This window comes from Nycticebus coucang, chromosome 22, assembly GCF_027406575.1.
Source record: "Nycticebus coucang isolate mNycCou1 chromosome 22, mNycCou1.pri, whole genome shotgun sequence".
In the NCBI taxonomy this organism is placed as follows: Eukaryota; Metazoa; Chordata; class Mammalia; order Primates; family Lorisidae; genus Nycticebus; species Nycticebus coucang.
In genome coordinates, this window is record NC_069801.1 from 51,522,786 (window position 1) to 51,542,094 (window position 19,309).

Here is a 19,309-nt window from a genome sequence, read left to right on the forward strand (position 1 = left end):
AGCGAGGAAATAACCCCCAAAGCCCCTCCTCTTGCCCCACCCTGCTTTTCTTCCTCGCAGGAAGATCCTCCCAGGATCTCAACAGGCCAAGCAGAAAATCCTGTCACCACTAAAATGAACTTTGAGCACAATAGGAGGCTGCAGAGGACGTTGAGCTTAGCCCCCACCCCTGCCTGGGAATCTGGAGACCAGAGATCAAGCCCAGCTCCTCTCACATTTCTGCAGAGCAAGTGTCTGCTCCTCTCTGGGCCTCATTTCCCCACCAGTAAAAGGAAGCGGCCAGACCTGGTGGCTTTCAAGGTCTTTCCAGACTTTCTGCCCTGCCCCCAGGGTATCTTGCATATCAGGCTAGGGTTGGTGACAAGAACAGATTAGATTTGCCTTAAGGACAAGAATTTTCCTTCTATCCTAGATTGTGACTGATAGATTATCTACCTGGGATTGAAACTGATAGTCCTGATAGGCTGGCCTGGGTTACTTACTGCAAGCCACTCCTGGGACAGAGAGTCCATGGGCAAGGGGCAGAGTCATTACCTTACATAGGTGTTTGGGGAGCCCCAGTAGGGGAGCAAGTTAGAAACTGTCCCTATTCTGAGAACCCTGGAGTTTGATATCAAGAATTGAGAGCGTATGGGCGGCGCCTGTGGCTCAGCGGGTAGGGCGCCGGTCCCATATGCCGGAGGTGGCGGGTTCAAACCCAGCCCCGGCCAAATTAAAAAAAAAAAAAAAAAAAAAATTAAAAAAAGAATTGAGAGCGTATGTAGTGGGAATAAGATGGAGTCAGTTAGGCTAGGGCAGAGATGACACAGTTCTGGAAATGGAAGAACAGAACGATCTTGGACATGCTGCTCTCACCATTCTCCTGAGTCGCTGGCCTTCTTACAAATGAGTGTGGTGGACCTACCCCTGTCTCCTGCATACTGCCTGGCCGTGACAGGCGGCTGGACGCTTTTCATCTGGTAACAGAATCACTTGTGCCATGTACAGGGACTTCAGCTGATGGAGATTCAGGGAGAAGTCCAGCAGGGTACTGGGGTGTGTGGGGAGAATGACGCCCAGGTGGGCAGATGTCTGGGAACTGAGGAATGGCAGGGCAGGTCGGGAGGCTGTGGAGGTTGTGGAGCCTCCCTGAGCCACTGTCCAGGAAGAAGCCGGGTAGAGAGGTCCTGGACTCAGGAGGAAGATGGGGGCAGAAGACAAGGGTGTGAGCATTATTTCTGCCCACGGCAGGAGACAAGGGACAGAGGCAAACTTCCGAGGACTCACAGTATAGCCAGGTAGAAGAGGAGCCTGGCTGAACACGGGGCTGGCGGGTTTGAACCCACCCCGGGCCTGCTAAACAACAATGACAACGACAACAAAAAAATAGCTGGGTGTTGTGGCTGCGTCTGTAGTCCCAGCTACTTGGGAGGCTGAGGCAAGAGAATCGCCTAAGCCCGAGAGTTTGAGGTTGCTGTGAGCTGTGACGCCATGACACTCTACCAAGGGTGACAAAATGGGACTCTGTCTCAAAAACAAACAAACAACGCAAATACACTTACCGTACTTTGAACTTCTTTAAAAAATAATTTAATTAAGGCCTGTAATCCTAGCACTCTGAGAGGTCAAGGCGGGTGGATTGCCTGAGTTTAGGAGTTCCAGACTAGCCTGAGCAAGAGTGAGACCATCTCTACTATAAATAAAAAAACTAGGCTCGGCACCTGTAGCTTAAGTGACTAAGGCACCAGGCACATACACCAGAGCTGGCGGGTTCGAATCCAGCCTGGGCCCGCCAAACAACAATGACAACTACAACCAAAAAACAGCCAGGCACTGTGGCAAGCGCCTGTGGTCCCAGCTACGTGGGAGGCTAAGGCAAGAGAATCGTTTAAGCCCAGGAGTTGGAGGTTGCTGTGAGCTGTGACACCATAGCACTCTATCCAGGGTGACAGCTTGAGGCTCTGTCTAAAAAATAAATAAATAAATAAATAAACTAGCTGAGTGTGGTGGGAGCCTGTAGTCCCACCTACTCAGGAGGCTGAGGCAAGAGGATCATTTGAGCTCAAGAGTGTGAAGTTTCTGTGAGGTTGCTGTGAACTACAATGATACCATGTGGCACTCAGGGTGACAGAGTGAGAAGTGGCAATTTGACAAAGAAAAAAGCAAAAGAAAGAAAACATAGTGGGGATTCTAATAGAAATACATTTTCATAATGTTGATACCCCAATGGCCACATACTCAGCAAGAGCTAAAGAGAAATAAACACAGCTGCCTATTTTGACATTGGCACCTGGTGGGATAAAAAAACTTCTAAAATTAATAACCACAGTGTGGCCCTCACTCAGGTATTTGGTCCAAATTCATACTGCTTGGGTAGTCCAAAAACCCTAAATGGTGGAGTTTATTTCAAAGCAATTTCATGTAGGTGGTACCCCATGCTAATTAGCAGAAGCAAAAATAATTTTTCTCAAGTGGAATACAGCTTCAACTCAGACCTTAAAGAATTCTAAAGGAGGGGCAGCGCCTGTGGCTCAAGGAGTAGGGCGCTGGTCCCATATGCCGGAGGTGGCGGGTTCAAACCCAGCCCCGGCCAAAAACCACAAAAAAAAAAAAAAAAAGAATTTTAAAGGAACATTTTAGGGGAAATGAGTAGTGCATCAATCCCAGGCAACTATCCCCTCATTTTTTATTTTTTTTTGAGGCAGAGTCTCACTACATCACCCTGGGTAGAGTACCCTGGTGTCACAGCTCACAGCAACCTCAAACTCCTGGACTTAAGTGATTCTCTTGCTTCAGCCTCCCAAGTAGCTGGGACTACCGGCACCTGCCACAACGCCCAGCTATTTTTTTGTTGCAATTGTCACTGTTGCTCGGCAGGCTGGGGCTGGGTTCGAACTTGCCAGCCTCAGTGTATGTGGCTGGTGCCCTAGCCACTGAGCTACAGGTGCCAAGCCAACTATCCCAAAATTTATAAGAAAATAAGGCAGCATGGGCGGCACCTGTGGCTCAAAGGAGTAGGGCGCGGGCCCCATATACCAAGGGTGGTAGGTTCAAACCAGCCCCTGCCAAAAACAAACGAACAAAAAAAAAAAAAAAGAAAAGAAGGCAGCATGAGTGAAAAGCAACAGAAAGAATAAACATCAGAAACGGACACAGAAAGTCTGTCTTTATTTATTTAGTTTTTTTTTTTTTTGAGATAGTCTCATTTTATTGCTCTCGGTAGAGTGCATGGTGTCACAGCTCACAGCAACCTCAAACTCTTAGGCAATTCTCTTGCCTCAGCCTCCCGAATAGCTGGGACTACAGGAGTCTGCCACAATGCCTGGCAATTTTTTTTTTTTTTTTGCAGTTTTTTTTGGCCGGGACCGGGTTTGAACCTGACACCTCCAGTATATGGAGCCAGCGCTGTACTCCTTTGAGCCACAGGCGCCACCCAGCCTGGCGATTTTTATAACAGCTGGGCATTGTGGTGGGCACCTGTAGCCCTGGCTACTGGAGAGGCTGAGAGGATTCTTGAAAGGATCACTCAAACCCAGGAGTTTGAGGTTACTGTGAGCTATGATGCCATAGCACTCTACCAAGGGCGACAAAGTGAGACTCTGTCTCAAACAAAACAAAACAAAAACAAAACCCCAGGTGGCACCTGTACCTCAAGCGGTTAAGGCACCAGCCATATACACTAGAGCTGGCGGGTTTGAATCCAGCCTGGACCCGCCAAACAACAATGACAACTACAACCAAACAATAGCTGGGTGTTGTGGCGGGCACCTGTGGTCCCAGCTATTTGGGAAGCTGAGGCAAGAGAATCGCTTAAGCCCAGGAGTTTGAGGTTGCTGTGAGCTGTGATGCCATGGCACTTTACCCAGGGAGATAGCTTGAGGCTCTGTCTAAAAAAAAACAACAACCCAAAACAAACAAACAAACTCTATACTTCTGCTCAGAAGGAAGCAGCTAGCACTTTGAGATGGGAATCTATCAGCTTCCTATTTGCCACCAATTAATAAACTTTACTTCTCAAACCACTTGTCCTTGGTTCTTCTGATAATGGCCTTGAGACAAGTGCCAACCTTTTGGTAACAAGGCTATATAGAGCAGTGGTTCTCACCTTCCTGATGCTGTGACCCTTAATACAGTTCCTCGTGTTGTGGTGACCCCCAACCATAAAATTATTTTCATTGCTACTTCATAACTGTAATTTTGCTACTGTTATGAATTGTAATGTAAATATCTGATATTAGGGCGGCGCCTGTGGCTCAGTCGGTAAGGCGCCGGCCCCATATACCGAAGGTGGCGGGTTCAAACCCGGCCCCGGCCAAACTGCAACCAAAAAATAGCCGGGCGTTGTGGCGGGTGCCTGTTGTCCCAGCTGCTCGGGAGGCTGAGGCAAGAGAATCGCTTAAGCCCAGGAGTTGGAGGCTGCTGTGAGCTGTGTGAGGCCACGGCACTCTACAGAGGGCCATAAAGTGAGACTCTGTCTCTACGAAAAAAAAAAATATATCTGATATTAGGCGACCCCTGTGAAAGTGTTGTTTGACCCCCGAGGGGGTTGTGACCCACAGGTTGAGAACCATTGTTATGGAATGACCAAGCAGGAGCTGAATAGAACTCTATAGATGAAAAGTATAATTAAAATTAAAATTTAAAAATTCTATGAAAAGATTTAACATTAGGTTGGTCATTGCTGATTAGAAAATTGATAAGATTAGGAGGGGCCAGGCAGGTGGCTCACGGTAGCTCATGGCTATGATCCTAGCACTTTCGGAGGCCAAGGTGGGAACATCGATTGAGACCACCTGAGCAAGAGCAAGACCCTGTCTCTACAAAAAGTAGAAAAATTAGCTGGGCATGGGGTGGGTACCTGTAGTCCCAGTTATTTGGGAAGCTGAGGCAGGAAGATTGCTCAAGCGCAGGACCTTGAAGTTGCTGTGAGCTAGGCTGACACTATGGCACTCTAGGGTGGGCAACAGAGTGAGACTATGTTTCAAAAAAAACGGTCACCGGAAGGCTATGGAAAGATAGCAAAAGCAGGAAGAAACTAGAGGTAAACCAGTGGTTAGAAGAGTCAGATACTGGATACAAAAATATGTAAAATCTCACAAATATAATATTGAACCAAAAAAGTCAGAAAGAGCAGTGTGGGCAGGAACGCAGAGGAGGTGAGGGATAGAAAAGGCTATCCATGGGCGGCGCCTGTGGCTCAGTCAGTAGGGCGCCGGCCCCATATACCGAGGGTGACAGGTTCAAACCCGGCCCCGGCCAAACTGCAACCAAAAAATAGCCGGGCGTTGTGGCGGGCGCCTGTAGTCCCAGCTACTTGGGAGGCTGAGGCAAGAGAATCGCTTAAGCCCAGGAGTTGGAGGTTGCTGTGAGCTGTGTGAGGCCATGGCACTCTACCGAGGGCCATAAAGTGAGACTCTGTCTCTACAAAAAAAAAAAAAAAAAAAGAAAAGGCTATCCAAGGTGGACACGTGGCAGCTGCCAGTGACTGGTTACTGTCAAGTGTGGGGTTTGAGTTTGAGAGGCTCATTTCTGGGTGACATATCTCAGAACGAGTGATGTGAGTAAGGATATCTTGAGATTTACTGGCCTGGGGGAAGGAGAAAATAGCTTCATGGGCAGTTCCACTACCATTTTGCAAATGGTGCCTGAGGCCGTTTCTCTATCTAGTCACTGATCAGTGTTAGTGTAGCCATTGGTCATAGTTAAAAAGATCTTCTCTAGAGAGAGAGCACCATTTCCTTATTGCAGAATCCAAGTCTCACTCTTGTGCACCACCCAGCTCAGCATTCTTATCTGCGCCTCCAATAGCAGCAGGGTGGAGCAGGGAAAAGACCAAAGACAGTCAAGTGTCCTTGCTTGTGACCTTGGACCAATATTTTCCCTCTCTTGGTCTCAATTTCCTCGTCACAAACCACCTGATTTCAAAGCCCTTGGCACCCCAAGATAAAGAGAGGTATAAGGGCATATGGTGAGGGGCTTTTATTGGGATAAGTGAATGCCAAGCGAGGAGCTCAGCTTTCATTTGCAGTGAGGTCCTTTCTAGGTGGCTGTGGAGGGTCTGTGGATAGGTCTTTCTTTGACCTCTGATTCTCCCCAGTGTTTGGGCAGGAGCTGGGGCCTCCTTGGCTGGGGGACTTCTGGGTCATTGTGACCTCACAAAGGCTATAACCCCACCGTGGGCTGGTGGAGCCTAGGTAAGCTGAGGGGTGACTCTGGCAAAGTCCCAGGGGTGGGGGCAGCCTCCACAAGGCATTTACCACCTTGACCCCACCCCTCTGGGTAAAAGTCTCCCCCTCTGGCTGTAATTCCACAGTTAGACTTCACACCTTCACACCTTTGACTTAAAGCTGAATTTTCTGTTACCATGTGGATGCCCCAGGAGGAGGTAAAACATTGAACTTTTATCAGCAGCTCAGGTCACAGAGAACAACTTTAGGATCTCAGGTCCTGAGAGTATGGTGGGCTGGAGTTGGGGGGAAGCCGTAGGGAAGAAATGCCATAGATGGAGAAAGAGAAGGCGGAGAGCCTGGAGACCAGACTGTCTTTTTCTCAGGTGGCCCCAGCCTGCCAGCACATGGGGGGAGAAAGGGCTGGGGGATGAACATTGAGGGCCTGCTGTGGGCCAGGCCCTGTGGTCATCACGCCCTGTGTATTATCCCATTTGGAGTGTTAAGAGGGACAGCTGGTGAGAGACAGAGCACATTTTGAACTCAGATCTCACTCCAAAGCCTTGGGTTCTGGCATTATGGCCAGACATCGGGATAATTGCTTTGTTTTCATCAGGCTTTTTTTTTTTTTTTTTTTTTTGAGACAGAGTCTCAGTATGTCACCCTGGGTAGAGTGCCAGGGCATCATAGCGCACAGCAACCTCTAACTTGGGCTTAAGCGATTCTCTTGCCTCAGCCTCCCACATAGCTGGGACTACAGGTGCCCACCACAATGCCTGGCTATTTTTTGTTGCAGTTGTCGTTGTTTAGCAGGCCCTGGTTGGGTTTGAACCTGCCAGCCTGGGTGTATGTGGCTGGTGTCGTAACCACTGTGCTACAGGTGCCGAGCCTCATTGGGCTTTTTATTTAGGGTAGGAGCCTAAAAGTGACGGAGGGATGAGGAATGAGAAACAGAAAAATGTGGTTCCTTCCACTGAGGGATTTCAACCTTATGAACCTTTACGGTATTGTGAGGAAAACCACTTTGAAGAGTTGTCATTGATTCACTCCTCTCTCCATGGAGGTTTTATGCACCTCTTCTCTACACCAGGCACTGTGCTGTGTGCTGGAGAAGTAGAGGTAACAAGACAGCCAGACATTCGCCAAGCTCATTTTCTCAAATTGAAACAGGCAAACAAAGTGATCCTCTGATAGAAAGCGATTGATCACATGAGCAGAGGGCCTCAAACACATTTAGGGATCATAGGAAGATTTCCTGGAGGAAAATGACAATGTCTTTGGAGGAAAAGCTGATGTCCAAAATGGGACTAGAGGCTCAGCGCTTGTAACACAGTGGTTACAGCGCCAGCCACATACACCGAGGCTAGTGGGTTCAAACCCAGCCTGGGCCAGCTAAACAATGACAACCGCAACAAAAGAAAAATAGCCAGGCGTGATGGTGGGCGCCTATAGTCCCAGCTACTTGGGAGGATGAGGCAAGAGAATCACTTAAGCCCAAGGGTTGGAGGTTGCTGTGAGCTGTGATGCAACAGATCTCTAACAAGAATGACACAGTAAGACTCTATCTCAAAGAAAAATAAAATAAAATGTAACTAGATGTTAGCCAGAGGAAGCAACTGAAGTTTAGTTGAGTAGTCCTGAGGAAGATTAGGGGAAGAGGAAAGGACGCCTGCAAAGGCCTCATGGCAAGGGGAGGCCAGCACATTTGAGGCACTGGGAGAATTTGAGACTGGTGCAGGTATGGGGTGCACGGCCAGGAAAGGGGATGGATACAGCAGTGAAATGTTTTTCAAAAAAAAATATTTATTTTCAGTTTAAAAAAATTTCATAATGGGGCGGCGCCTGTGGCTCAGTCGGTAAGGCGCCGGCCCCATATACAGAGGGTGGTGGGTTCAAACCCGGCCCCGGCCAAACTGCAACCAAAAAAATAGCCAGGCGTTGTAGTGGGCGCCTGTAGTCCCAGCTACTCGGGAGGCTGAGGCAGGAGAATCGCCTAAGCCCAGGAGTTGGAGGTTGCTGTGAGCTGTGTGAGGCCATGGCACTCTACCGAGGGCCATAAAGTGAGACTGTCTCTACAAAAAAAAAAAGAAAAAAAAAAAATTTCATAATGGCTTGGCACCTGTGGCTCAAGCAGCTAAAGTGCCAGCCACATACACCTGAGCTGCAGGTTCCAATCCGGCCTGGGCCAGCCAAACAACAATGACGGCTGCAACCAAAAAATAGCTGGGCATTGTGGCAGGCACCTGTAGTTCCAGCTACTAGGGAGGCGGAGGCAGGAGAATCACTTGAGCCCAGGAGTTGGAGGTTGCTGTGAGCTGTGATGCCACAGCACTCTACCCAGGGTGACAGCTTGAGGCTCTGTCTCAAAAAAAAAAAAAAAATTTATAATGTTGTAGGGCTACAAACATTTTGTAGCCCTACATGAATTGCTTTTGTACAGTTTGAGGGGAAGTTATAAGCATGCTTATCACCCAGATGGTGTGCATTGTAGACATTAGGTGTGAATTTGCCCATCCCTCTTCCCCTTCCAACCTGCTTGATTTCTTTCTTTTTTAAAGAAAATTTTTTTATTTTTATTTTTATTTTATTTATTTATTCTTTTTTTGGCTGGGGCTGGGTTTGAACCCACTACCTCTGGCATATGGGACCAGCACCCTACTCCTTTGAGCCATAGGCTACCCTTTAAAGAAATTTTTAGTTTTTTGGGCGGCGCCTGTGGCTCAGTGAGCAGGGCGCCGGCCCCATACACCGAGGGTGGCGGGTTCAAACCCAGCCCCGCCCAAACTGCAACCAAAAAATAGCCGGGCGTTGTGGCGGGCGCCTGTAGTCCCAGCTGCTCGGGAGGCTGAGGCAGGAGAATTGCCTAAGCCCAGGAGTTGGAGGTTGCTGTGAGCTGTGTGAGGCCACGGCACTCTACCAAGGGCCATAAAGTGAGACCCTGTCTCTACAAAAAAAAAAAAAAAGAAATTTTTAGTTTTTTATTTGTTTCAAGTAGATTTTTAATTGCTTGTTAAAGCATTTTTGTGATGACTGTTTTAAAATTCTTATTTAAATCAATCTCAGCTCAGCACCTGTAGCACTGGCCACATGCACTGAGGCTGGTGGGTTTGAACCCAGCCTGGGCCTGCTAAACAACAACGACAACTGCAACAACAACATAAAAAATAGTGGTCCCAGCTACTTGGGAGGCTGAGGCAAGAGAATCGCTTAAGCCCAAGAGTTTGAGGTTGCTGTGGGCTGTGATGCCACAGCACTCTATCATGGGCCATATAGTGAGACTCTGTCTCAAAAAAAAAAAAAATTCCAATCTCTGATTCATCTCAGTTTTTTTTTTTTTTTTTGTAGAGACAGAGTCTCTCACTTTATGGCCCTCGGTAGAGTGCCATGGCCTCACACAGCTCACAGCAACCTCCAACTCCTGGGCTTACACGATTCTCTTGCCTCAGCCTCCCGAGCAGCTGGGACAACAGGCACCTGCCACAATGCCCAGCTATTTTTTGTTGCAGTTTGGCCAGGACCAGTTTCAAACTGACCACCCTCGTTATATGGGGCCACTGAGCCACAGGTGCCGCCTATGATGAGTAATTTTTATTGCATTCTTGGATTTTAGGTATTAAGATACTCTTGATCTTAAATCTTCTATTTTAGCAGGTAGTCAGCTGTTAATGTTTAGTGTGAACTTCCTTGTCTACTTTTGTAGACCGTAGTTCCAATAATAATTTTCAGAGTCCTGGTCTGCTTCATTTTGCTGGCATTGCTGGGGCTCCTGTCCATTCCTGGTAGTGCTCCTTCTGGGGAAGAAGGTACTTCCCCGGGACACCTCTTATTGGGGGCAGGAGCTCTGAGGTCTACTAAGATCTCTGATGCTGGGCAGAGGGCCCAGAGGTTCAGGGCTTTGTTGACATTGCTTATTCTTTTTTTTTTTTTGAGACAGGGTCTCACTATGTCACCCTTGGTAGAGTGCCATGACATCACAGCTCACAGCAACCTCAAACTCTTGGGCTTAAGGGATTCTCTTGCCTCAGCCTCCCAAGTAGCTGGAACTACAGGTGTTCACCACAACACCTGGCTATTTTTTTTGCAGTTGTTTAGCTGGCCCGGGCCAGGTTCAAACCTGCCACCCTTGGTTTATGTGGCTGGCACCGTAACCACTGTGCTATGGGCGCCGAGCCAGACATTGCCTTTTCTTGAGGCTGGTGGGTTTGCCTACACTGGCCCGGGTATGAAGTAGGGATTAAGATTCCACTTCGGAGGTTCCTCTCTTTGGGCTTCCCCTTTTCCTAGTCCTTTGGCTGAAGAGAGCAAGCTTTTCTTCTATTTTTGAATATACATTTAGGTGCTTGGAAAATCTGTGCTATAGGCCTCCCTGGCACCTAGCTTGGAATATTTGGAATATAAAAAAAAAAATCCCAGGGAACTCACCATCGTGTCCCCCCTCAAGTCCTGAGGTGGCCTAAATATCTATCCTAATGCCAGTATCACACTGTTTCATGCAATTTTATTTGAGACAGGGTCTCATTCTGTTGCCCTAGAGTACAGAGATGTCACCATAGCTCACTCTAATCTCTAAATAACTCCAGGCTCAAACGATCCTCCTACCCCAGCCTCCTGAGTAGCTGGGACTGTAGGCATGCATCACCATGCCTGGATAATTTTTCTGTTGTTTATAGAGACTGGGTCTCTTTATGTTGCCTAGGTTGATCTTGAACTCCTGGCCTAAAGCAATCCTACCTTAGGCTCCTAAAGTGCTAGGATTACAGGTACGAGGCACCGTGCCACGCCTCATGCAGTTTTAAAAGAAGATCCTTATGGCTTATTTCAAAAAATATTTTGAAGGGGAGCTGGCCCAGGCAGAAGAATCCCTGCTGAGCAGGCAGTTCTTCAGATCCAACCCTGAGGCAATGGGAAGTGGCCCGGACTCTGGTAGTGGCGATGGAGAGGTAGGGAGAGATTTGGGAGCTGTTCTGGATCCAGAATTTGAAGAATTTGGCCAAAATTGGGTGCCGCAAGTAAGAAGGAAAGGAGTCAAGGATAATACTGTTTCTAGCTTGGATGGTGCCAGTTCCTTGTAATGGAGAAGAATGGAGGGGTCTTGTTTGGGGGGAAAACGGATAGTTCTGTTTTGGATTCTCTGTTAGATGTTGCGTGTGTACGAATGTGTGTATTTACACAACTGCCTAATACTTTCTGGGCCCATACATCTGATGAACATGTCCTCAATGAAGAACTGGCTGCTGTTTTCAGTTCCACACCCTGAAGGCTTTAGCAACCCATCCAGGGCCTGGAAGGGTTCATTGAGATGGCGGAGGGAGGATTGGACAGGACTAGCTGTTTTGTGGCCAGACTCTGCTCTCCGTTTGGGAGCCCAGGATTTAGGGGTAAAGGCCACTAAGTGGTCTATGGTTGACTATAGTAAGTAGTGAGCTCTTTAACTTCCTTGGGTCCCACCCAAGCCCCTGAACAGCCATTGCTCCTCCCAACTCACAATGTCCACTTGGTGGAGGGCAAGCCGGGGGCTGCCCAGTACCAGCAGGCACTTCTGAAACCCTGAATGTCTGTTGTAGGAGGAAGAGGATGGGGAAACAGGAGAATAGGGGGCGATGTGATCTTTTCTTATAGAAAAGGAAGGGTCAGCCAGGGTCAAGACCTATGGCCTTCTGCCCAATGACCTGGTATTGTGTGTGCATCTGTTGAGTTGTGTGGTAATAAATATTACTCTCTTCCTCAGCCCACACAAGTTAGGTCCTTGAAAATCCTACTCACTGTATTGTGGGCTGCACAAATGCATATTTGTTCCCTGGTTGCCTCCCTTTGGTAGCTGCAGTCTGGGTGTATGTGCGTGTGTGCGTGTGTATAGGCGGGTGCTCATGCCCGGGAGCACGTGCGCAGGTGGTAGGGATGATAGAGGGAAGATCCAAGCATCTCCTTAAGTTAAAAAAGGCAAAATTATAAACATATAAATAAGTACCAGACTTTGGAAAGGGACTTTGAAATCAGGGGCTTTCCACAAATAAATTATTAGCTTCAGGGTAAAACCATTTCTGGTGCTGGTGGTAAGGGGACACTTCCCGCTTCTGAGGCAGTGCAAAATGGTGCGGGAATCACTTGCTTGGAATGAAGGCAGCTCCCTCTGGGTGCTGAGAGCCTCAGCACTCTGCCCACAGTGCCTAGCAGACAGTAAAAAGCAGCTACCATTTAGGTAAGGCCTTCCGTGAGCTGTGTGCTCTGTGCCAGGCACTGTAGCTATAGCCACCCAAGGGCAGAGGGAGGGCAATGGAAGGTTCTATGTTCCCAGTCTTAGAGATCAGGGCCAGAGGGGAAAAGTCACTTGCCCAAGTTCACCCAGACTAGCAAGAGAATAAGCTGGGGTTTGAACTCAGGGTTATGTGACTCCAACTCTGTGGTCTTTTCAAAGCCAAGCTGTAAAGATGTACAGCCAAATTTATGGAGTGAGTAAATGATTTAGTGAATGAGTTAGCATATGAATGAATAACAATAAATGATGAAATGAGCTAGTGAAAGAATGATCAGATGAAGAAGAGAGAAAAGTAAATAATGAAATAATGAACTCAAACCTGCATCGAGCGATTACTGTGTTCCAGGTGCTAAGCCAGCCATCAGAGTCGGCAGACAGCTAGGCAGACGCCGCCTCTGCTCTTCTGGGGCTTGTTGGCTAGTGGGGGAGCCAGATACTATGTGTCAGGAAAGGGGATATGAACAAGGTGGCCCCAGAACTTACAGGTGGCACTCACCTGTCTAGGGGACCCAGAAGGCTTCTAACATTTGAACTGAAATCTGAAAGGCTGGAGCTGTAGGCACCAGCTGGGGAAGGGGAGTGGAGAAGATGTGCCCAGTCTGTGGCCATAGAAGGGGCAACAGTGTGAAAAGGGGGCTGGGACCAGACACAGGAGGGCCTTTTATACCTGCTAACAACTGGGGACTCTGTGCTGAAGGCAACGGGAAGCCATGGAGGGGTTTAAGCAGGGGGCTGGTATACAGATGGTATTAGCTGCCTGGAAATCACGTGGGGTGAGTGACCTTTTTCTCCTTGACCTTCACGTCCTCATGTATACAATGGGGCAATGATATTTAACTTCCAGGAGTAGGCTGGGCAGTAGGTGTCGAAAAGACAGTCTTCCCCTGACTTGGTTTCCCTCTGCCTCTCCTCCCAGGGGCCCGCTCCTGCTTAAGAACACCATGCACGCAGGTGAGCTGTCCCTACGGTTCCATGGGGAGGGTGGCCAGCATGGGGGTAGGGGAGGATTGGGGGGTTCATCCAGCAGCTCTGGGTTGTGGCAGGCTGTGCTTTTGATAACTGGCTCCCTGCTCTCCTCCGCATAGCCTGTTTCTCCCAGAACAGGCAAACTATGAAGGGCTGTAGGCAGCTCTGCCAGTGTTTATCTGGGAAGCTACTGCCACACCCACTTGCAGAGTAGTTCTAGCAACGTAGGGGTTTGTCTCTGTCTTGGAACAACCCAGTCTCTGAAGGCTCAGGGCTCCTTGCTGATGAATTTAGGTCCCAAGTCACATGCAGCCACCTGGAAGTAAGGTAGCGCATAGGAGGGTCTTCCTTCTCTTTTTCCGCCTTAAAGTGGAAGAGGTTCCTCATTGGTCTGTGGACTTCTAGCTGTGTACGACCCTATGCTAGGAGCTGGGGACACCCAGGGATTAAGATAGACACAATTTTTGCCGTCACAAAGATTGTCTCTAGCAAATGCTAGAACACTAAATGAATCATTAGAGCAAAGTGTGATGAGCATTTTGCTAAAAGGAGTGGGACTGGCAAAGGATAATGGGAGGAGGTTCCAAGCCAAGGGAATTGTGTTTGTTCAGGGCCCTGATCTGAGAGGAGGCAGGTTGTGGTCAAAGAAGGGAAATTCATGGGTTATGGCTGGAACTGAGAGAGCAAGAAAGGAAGTGAGGAGGGATAGCTGGAAAGGGGGGCTGGGCACAGCCACCAAGGCCCTTGGAAGTCACAGCAAGGATTAAAGATACTGGGACCCCTAGAAAGGCTTTAAGGGGAGCGGCATGGCTGCATTCGTCTTTTCTCTCTCCCAGGAGTACCGCAGGGAACACAACAGCTGGCTGTTGAAGAAAAGAGGGCAGTGGCATTGAGAGATCTTCAGACCAGACATGGCTCTGTATCCAGGGGCTAACCTGGTCCTCCCTGAGGACCCAAAGATGACCCCAAGTCTCAACCTCTGTGGGTCCCCAGGTGTAGGCCCTGGTACCATCCCTGGGCCCAACCCAGACATGGGTGTTGTTCCTGTGTTGAACCCACCCCTAAGACCAGGCTTAGCTCCCGTGCCAGATCTTAACACAGCTCTGAACCCTGCCTCAGGGACCAATAATAACACCCCCAGGCCTGATGACAGCAGGGCCATGGCTCCTGACTCTGACCAGGTCACCAGTTCTTGCTCTGGTGAAGCCCTGGACCTGGATTCGAGTCACATCTTGGGGGCTGACTCACAGGGGGCTCTCTGTCCAGCCTCAAATCCCACTCTGAGCCCTGGATCCACTGAGGCCACCACTCAGAGCTCAGAGAACCACCCTGGGTCAAATTCTGAAGAGACTTCCAAGTACCTCTCAAGCAAAACTTTAGATTTGGGTCAGAGCAACTCCAATCCTTCCCGGCCTGAATTAAACCCCTTTTTAAGGCACCATTCAAGAGAATCCCTGGTGATGGACCACTGTATCTCCAGGCCAGGCTCCAAAGCACTCCTTATTCCAGCCTCGGACACTTCTCTGGATCCTGACTCCAATCAGCTGCTCAGTGTGGGCTCTAGAGACCTCTCCAACCTGAACCTGAGTGTAGCTCCAGATTCTGGGACCCTAATTCTGGATGCAAACAAGACCACCACGCTGGCTTCTCATAACATCTGTGGGTCAATTTCAAAAGGAGCCTTTGGTGCAGCCTGGAGCACAAGTTCCAAGGGGACCATCAATGTGGCTTCAAATGGATATCCCAGATCTGATTTGAACATGACGGTTACTCAGGCCTCGTGTGTGACCCTGATGCCTGGCTCCAGCGAAGGCATCAGCCTGCACTCCAGCACCCATGAACCCAACTCCCCCGTCACCCCCGCCTCGTGCATGACCCTGCTTCTGGGCTCCAATGAGACTCTGAGCCTGGGCTCCAGCCTCATGTTCAGTGATACCTCCACCTTAACACTGAGCAGCCAGCAGGACTATTCTGAGGACACCAGCATCCGTACTGTGCCCCTGGAGGAGAACCTAGAGACCTGGAGTGAGATGGCCAGTGTCAAGATGAGCCAGTTCCCACTGGGGCTCCCCACCTGCAATGCCACCAGCAAGGACATGACCTTCCAAGACATCCCTGAGGGTGAGTAAGGCAAGGGCCACACAGCCCTACAGAGGGCACTGACCTGGAAGGACTCTGTCTCCAGACTCATAGGGCAGGGAAGGACAGAAAAGGAGAGAGGAGAGGAGGGACAGCAGGAAATAGATAACACACAATCTATTCATTCCGCACAAGACATCTAGTTCTTGGCTTTCCCATCGGGCTGACTTGGGATAAACTACTTAATCTCTGTGAGCTTTCTTGTCCTTAACTGTAATATCACTATGTGGTGACACTTCTAGTCAGCCCCAGTGATAAGTCTGTTAACTAACTGTGCCTTCCATTCAAAATGCCTTTCTTCCTGAATAAATTTGAGACCTGGACTCTCAGGCCAAAGTGTGACCAGTGGAGCAGGCAGGCTCTGGGCTCAGCTCAGCTCTATGGAGTCTCTGTCGTCCCCATCCGGGCGAAGCCTTGGAGCCCTGTCTGGATGGAGCTTGTGTCTCAGGTCTGATATGCAGGAGTTCTCTTGGTTTTTGATACTGTAAATATCTTCTTCCAACCAATTATTTATTCATATACAACACTATATTAGTATTTTAAAAATTACCATGGATGGCAGGACTGGATATATTGCAAAAAAAAAAAAAAAAGAAAGAAAATTACCATGGCTTGTGAATATGTATTCATATCTGCTAGGATGAGACGCCCTCTTTAAAATTCTCCTTAAAACTGACCTAGAACATTTTAGAATGCATTTGTTTAGTCAGCATTTTTCTTTTTTCTTTCTTTCTTTTTTTTTTTTTTTTTGCAGTTTTTGGCCGGGGCTGGGTTTGAACCCACCACCATTGGTATATGGGTCTGGCGCCCTACTCTTTTGAGCCACAGGTGCCACTTTTTTTTTTTTTTTCCAAGACAGTCTCACTGTGCTGCCCTTGGTAGAGTGCTATGGTATCACAGCTCACAGCAACCTCCAACTCTTGGGCTTAAGCGATTCTCTTGCCTTAGCCTCCCAAGTAGCTGGGACTACAGGTGCCCACCACAAAACCCGGCTAGTTTTTGGTTGTAGTTGTCATTGCTGTTTGGCAGGCCCAGATTGGGTTTGAACCCGCCAGCCCCGGTGTATGTGGCTGGCACCGTAACTACTGTGCTACAGGCTTTCTTTGATGCATTGATCTTAGATACTTTAAATATTTTAGTGATAGGGCGGCGCCTGTGGCTCAGGGAGTAGGGCGCCGGTCCCATATGCCAGAGGTGGCGGGTTCAAACCCAGACCCGGCCAAAGAACCACAAAAAAAAAAAAAAAAAAATATTTTAGTGATATCATGAATCATACCTTATTTTCTATTCCTATTTGTTACTGATGTTGCTGATAATGTAGGACTGTGTTTTTCCAAATTTATTTCTTTCTTAAACAACTGTGGAGATATAATTCACTGTATAAATATAATTTGCCTTTCAAACTATACAATTTAATAGCTTTATTATATACACAGAGTTGTGCAACCATTGCCATGATCAATTTTAGAACATTTTAATAATCCCCCAAATAAACCCTGTACCCCTTAGAGATCACCCGAACCCATGTTCCCTAGACCTAGGCAACGACTAATCTACTTTCTGTCTCTATGGTTTGCCTGCTTTGAACATTTTTTGTAAACGGAATTGTGTAATCTATGGTCTTTTTTTTTTTTTAGAGACAGAGTCTCACTTTGTTGCCCTCGGTAGAGTGCCGTGGCATCACAGCTCACAGCAACCTCCAACTCCTGGGCTTAGGTGATTCTCTTGCCTCAGCCTCCCGAGTAGCTGGGACTACAGGTGCCTGTCACAATGCCTGGCTATTTTTTTGTTGCGGTTTGGTTGGAGCCGGGTTGGAACCCACCATCCTCGGTATGTGGGGCTGGCACCCTACCCACTGAGCCCCAGGTGCTGCCCCAATCTATGGTCTTTGGTGTTTGGTTTCTTTTACTTAGTAGAATGTGGTTAACGTTCATTCACATTGTAGTGTCTATGGCTGAATAATATTTCACTGTATGAACATACCATTTTTTTTTTTTTTTTGGTTTTTGGCCAGGGCTAGGTTTGAACCTGCCACCTCCGGCATATGGGACCGGCGCCCTACTCCTTGAGCCACAGGCGCCGCCCATGAACATACCATTTTTTGTTTATGTCAGTTTGCTACCATTTGGGCTGCTTTTTGACTATTTTATTTTTTCAGTTTGGGCCGGGCTGGGCTTGAACCCGCCATCCCAGTATATGGGGCCGGCACCCTACTCCTTGAGCCACAGGCACTGCCGGTTTTGACTATTTTAAATAATGCTACTATAAATGTTATGTACAAATTTTTGTGAGATATGTTTGCACTTTTCTACGGTATAAACCTAGGGGTAGAATTGCCGGGTCATGTGGTATTTATATGTCAAATTGTTTGCGGTATTGCCAGACTGTTTTCGACAGCAGTGTACCACTTCTCATTTCTGCCAGCAGTTTATGAGGATTCCAGTGTCTTCCATGCCCTCATCAACACTTGTTATTGTCTTTTTTAGCATAGCCATCCTCGTGAGTATGAAGTGCTGTCTCCTTATGGCTTTGGTTTGTGTTTTCCTGGTTAATGATTTTGAGCATCTTTTCTTTCTTTCTTTCTTTTTTCTTTGTAGAGACAGAGTCTCACTTTATGGCCCTCGGTAGAGTGCCGTGGCATCACACAGCTCACAGCAACCTCCAACTCCTGGGCTTAGGCGATTCTCTTGCCTCAGCCTCCTGAGCAGCTGGGACTACAGGCGCCCGCCACAACGCCCGGCTATTTTTTGGTTGCAGTTCGGCCGGGGCCGGGTTTGAACCCGCACCCTCGGTATATGGGGCTGGCGCCTTACCGACTGAGCCACAGGCGCCGCCCTTCTTTCTTTTTTTTTTTTAGAGAAAGAGTCTCACTGTGTCACCCTCGGTAGAGTGCTGTGCAGCTATTTTTCTTTTGCAGTTTGACGGGCGTCGGGTTTGAACCCACCACCCTTGGTATATGGGACCAGTGCCCTACTCACTGAGCCACAGGTGCCGCCCTTGAGCATCTTTTCATATGCTTGTTGGTCATTTGTATGTTTTCTTTGTAAAAATATCAATTCATTTTTGCCCATTTTACAACTTGTTTACTTGTCTTTTTATTATTGAGTTGTAAGAGTTCTTTATGCATCCTGGTCAGGTGCAGTGGCTCATGCTTGTAATCCCAGCACTCTGGGATTGCTTAAGCTGAGGAGTTCAAGACCAGCCTGAGCAAGAGTGAGACCTCTGTCTCTACTAAGAATAGAAAAACTAACAGGACTCTGCACCTGTAGCTCAGTGGCTAGGGCACCGGCCATATAGATTGGGGCTGGTGGGTTCAAACCTGGCCGGGCCTGCCAAACAACAACTACAACAATAAAAAAAAAAGTAGCCAGGCATTGTGGAGGGTGCGTGTAGTCCCAGCTACTTCGGATGCTGAGGAAAGAGACTCGCTTAAGCCCAAGAGTTTGAGGTTTCTGTGAGCTGTGATGTCACAGCATTCTACTGAGGGTCACATAGTGGGACTCCATCTCAAAAAAAAAAAGGAAAGAAAGAAAAACTAACCAGGTGTAATGTCACCCGTAGTCCCAGCTACTTGGGAGGCTGAGGCAAGAGGATTGCTCAAGCCCAAGTCTGAGGTTGCTATGAGCTTTGATGCCACAGCACTATACCCATGGAAACAGAATGAAACTCTGTCTCAAAAAAAAAAAATTGTTTATCACAACTCAGTTTACGACCATCAAGATGTGGAAACATCCTAAATACCCATCAATTCAGGAATGGATTAACAAACTGTGGTACATGTATGCCATGAAATACTATTCAG

General features: G+C 48.1%; 1 protein-coding gene across 1 annotated transcript in view; it reads left to right on the plus strand.

Moving 5' to 3' along the window:
- Positions 1-14,279: 14,279 nt before the first annotated feature.
- MROH7 (maestro heat like repeat family member 7) overlaps positions 14,280-19,309 on the plus strand; it is a 63,979-nt gene continuing 58,949 nt past the window's right edge. The window contains exon 1 of the mRNA XM_053576939.1: positions 14,280-15,489. Coding sequence (XP_053432914.1) covers positions 14,280-15,489 — 1,210 coding nt within the window. The remainder of the gene's footprint in view (positions 15,490-19,309) is intronic.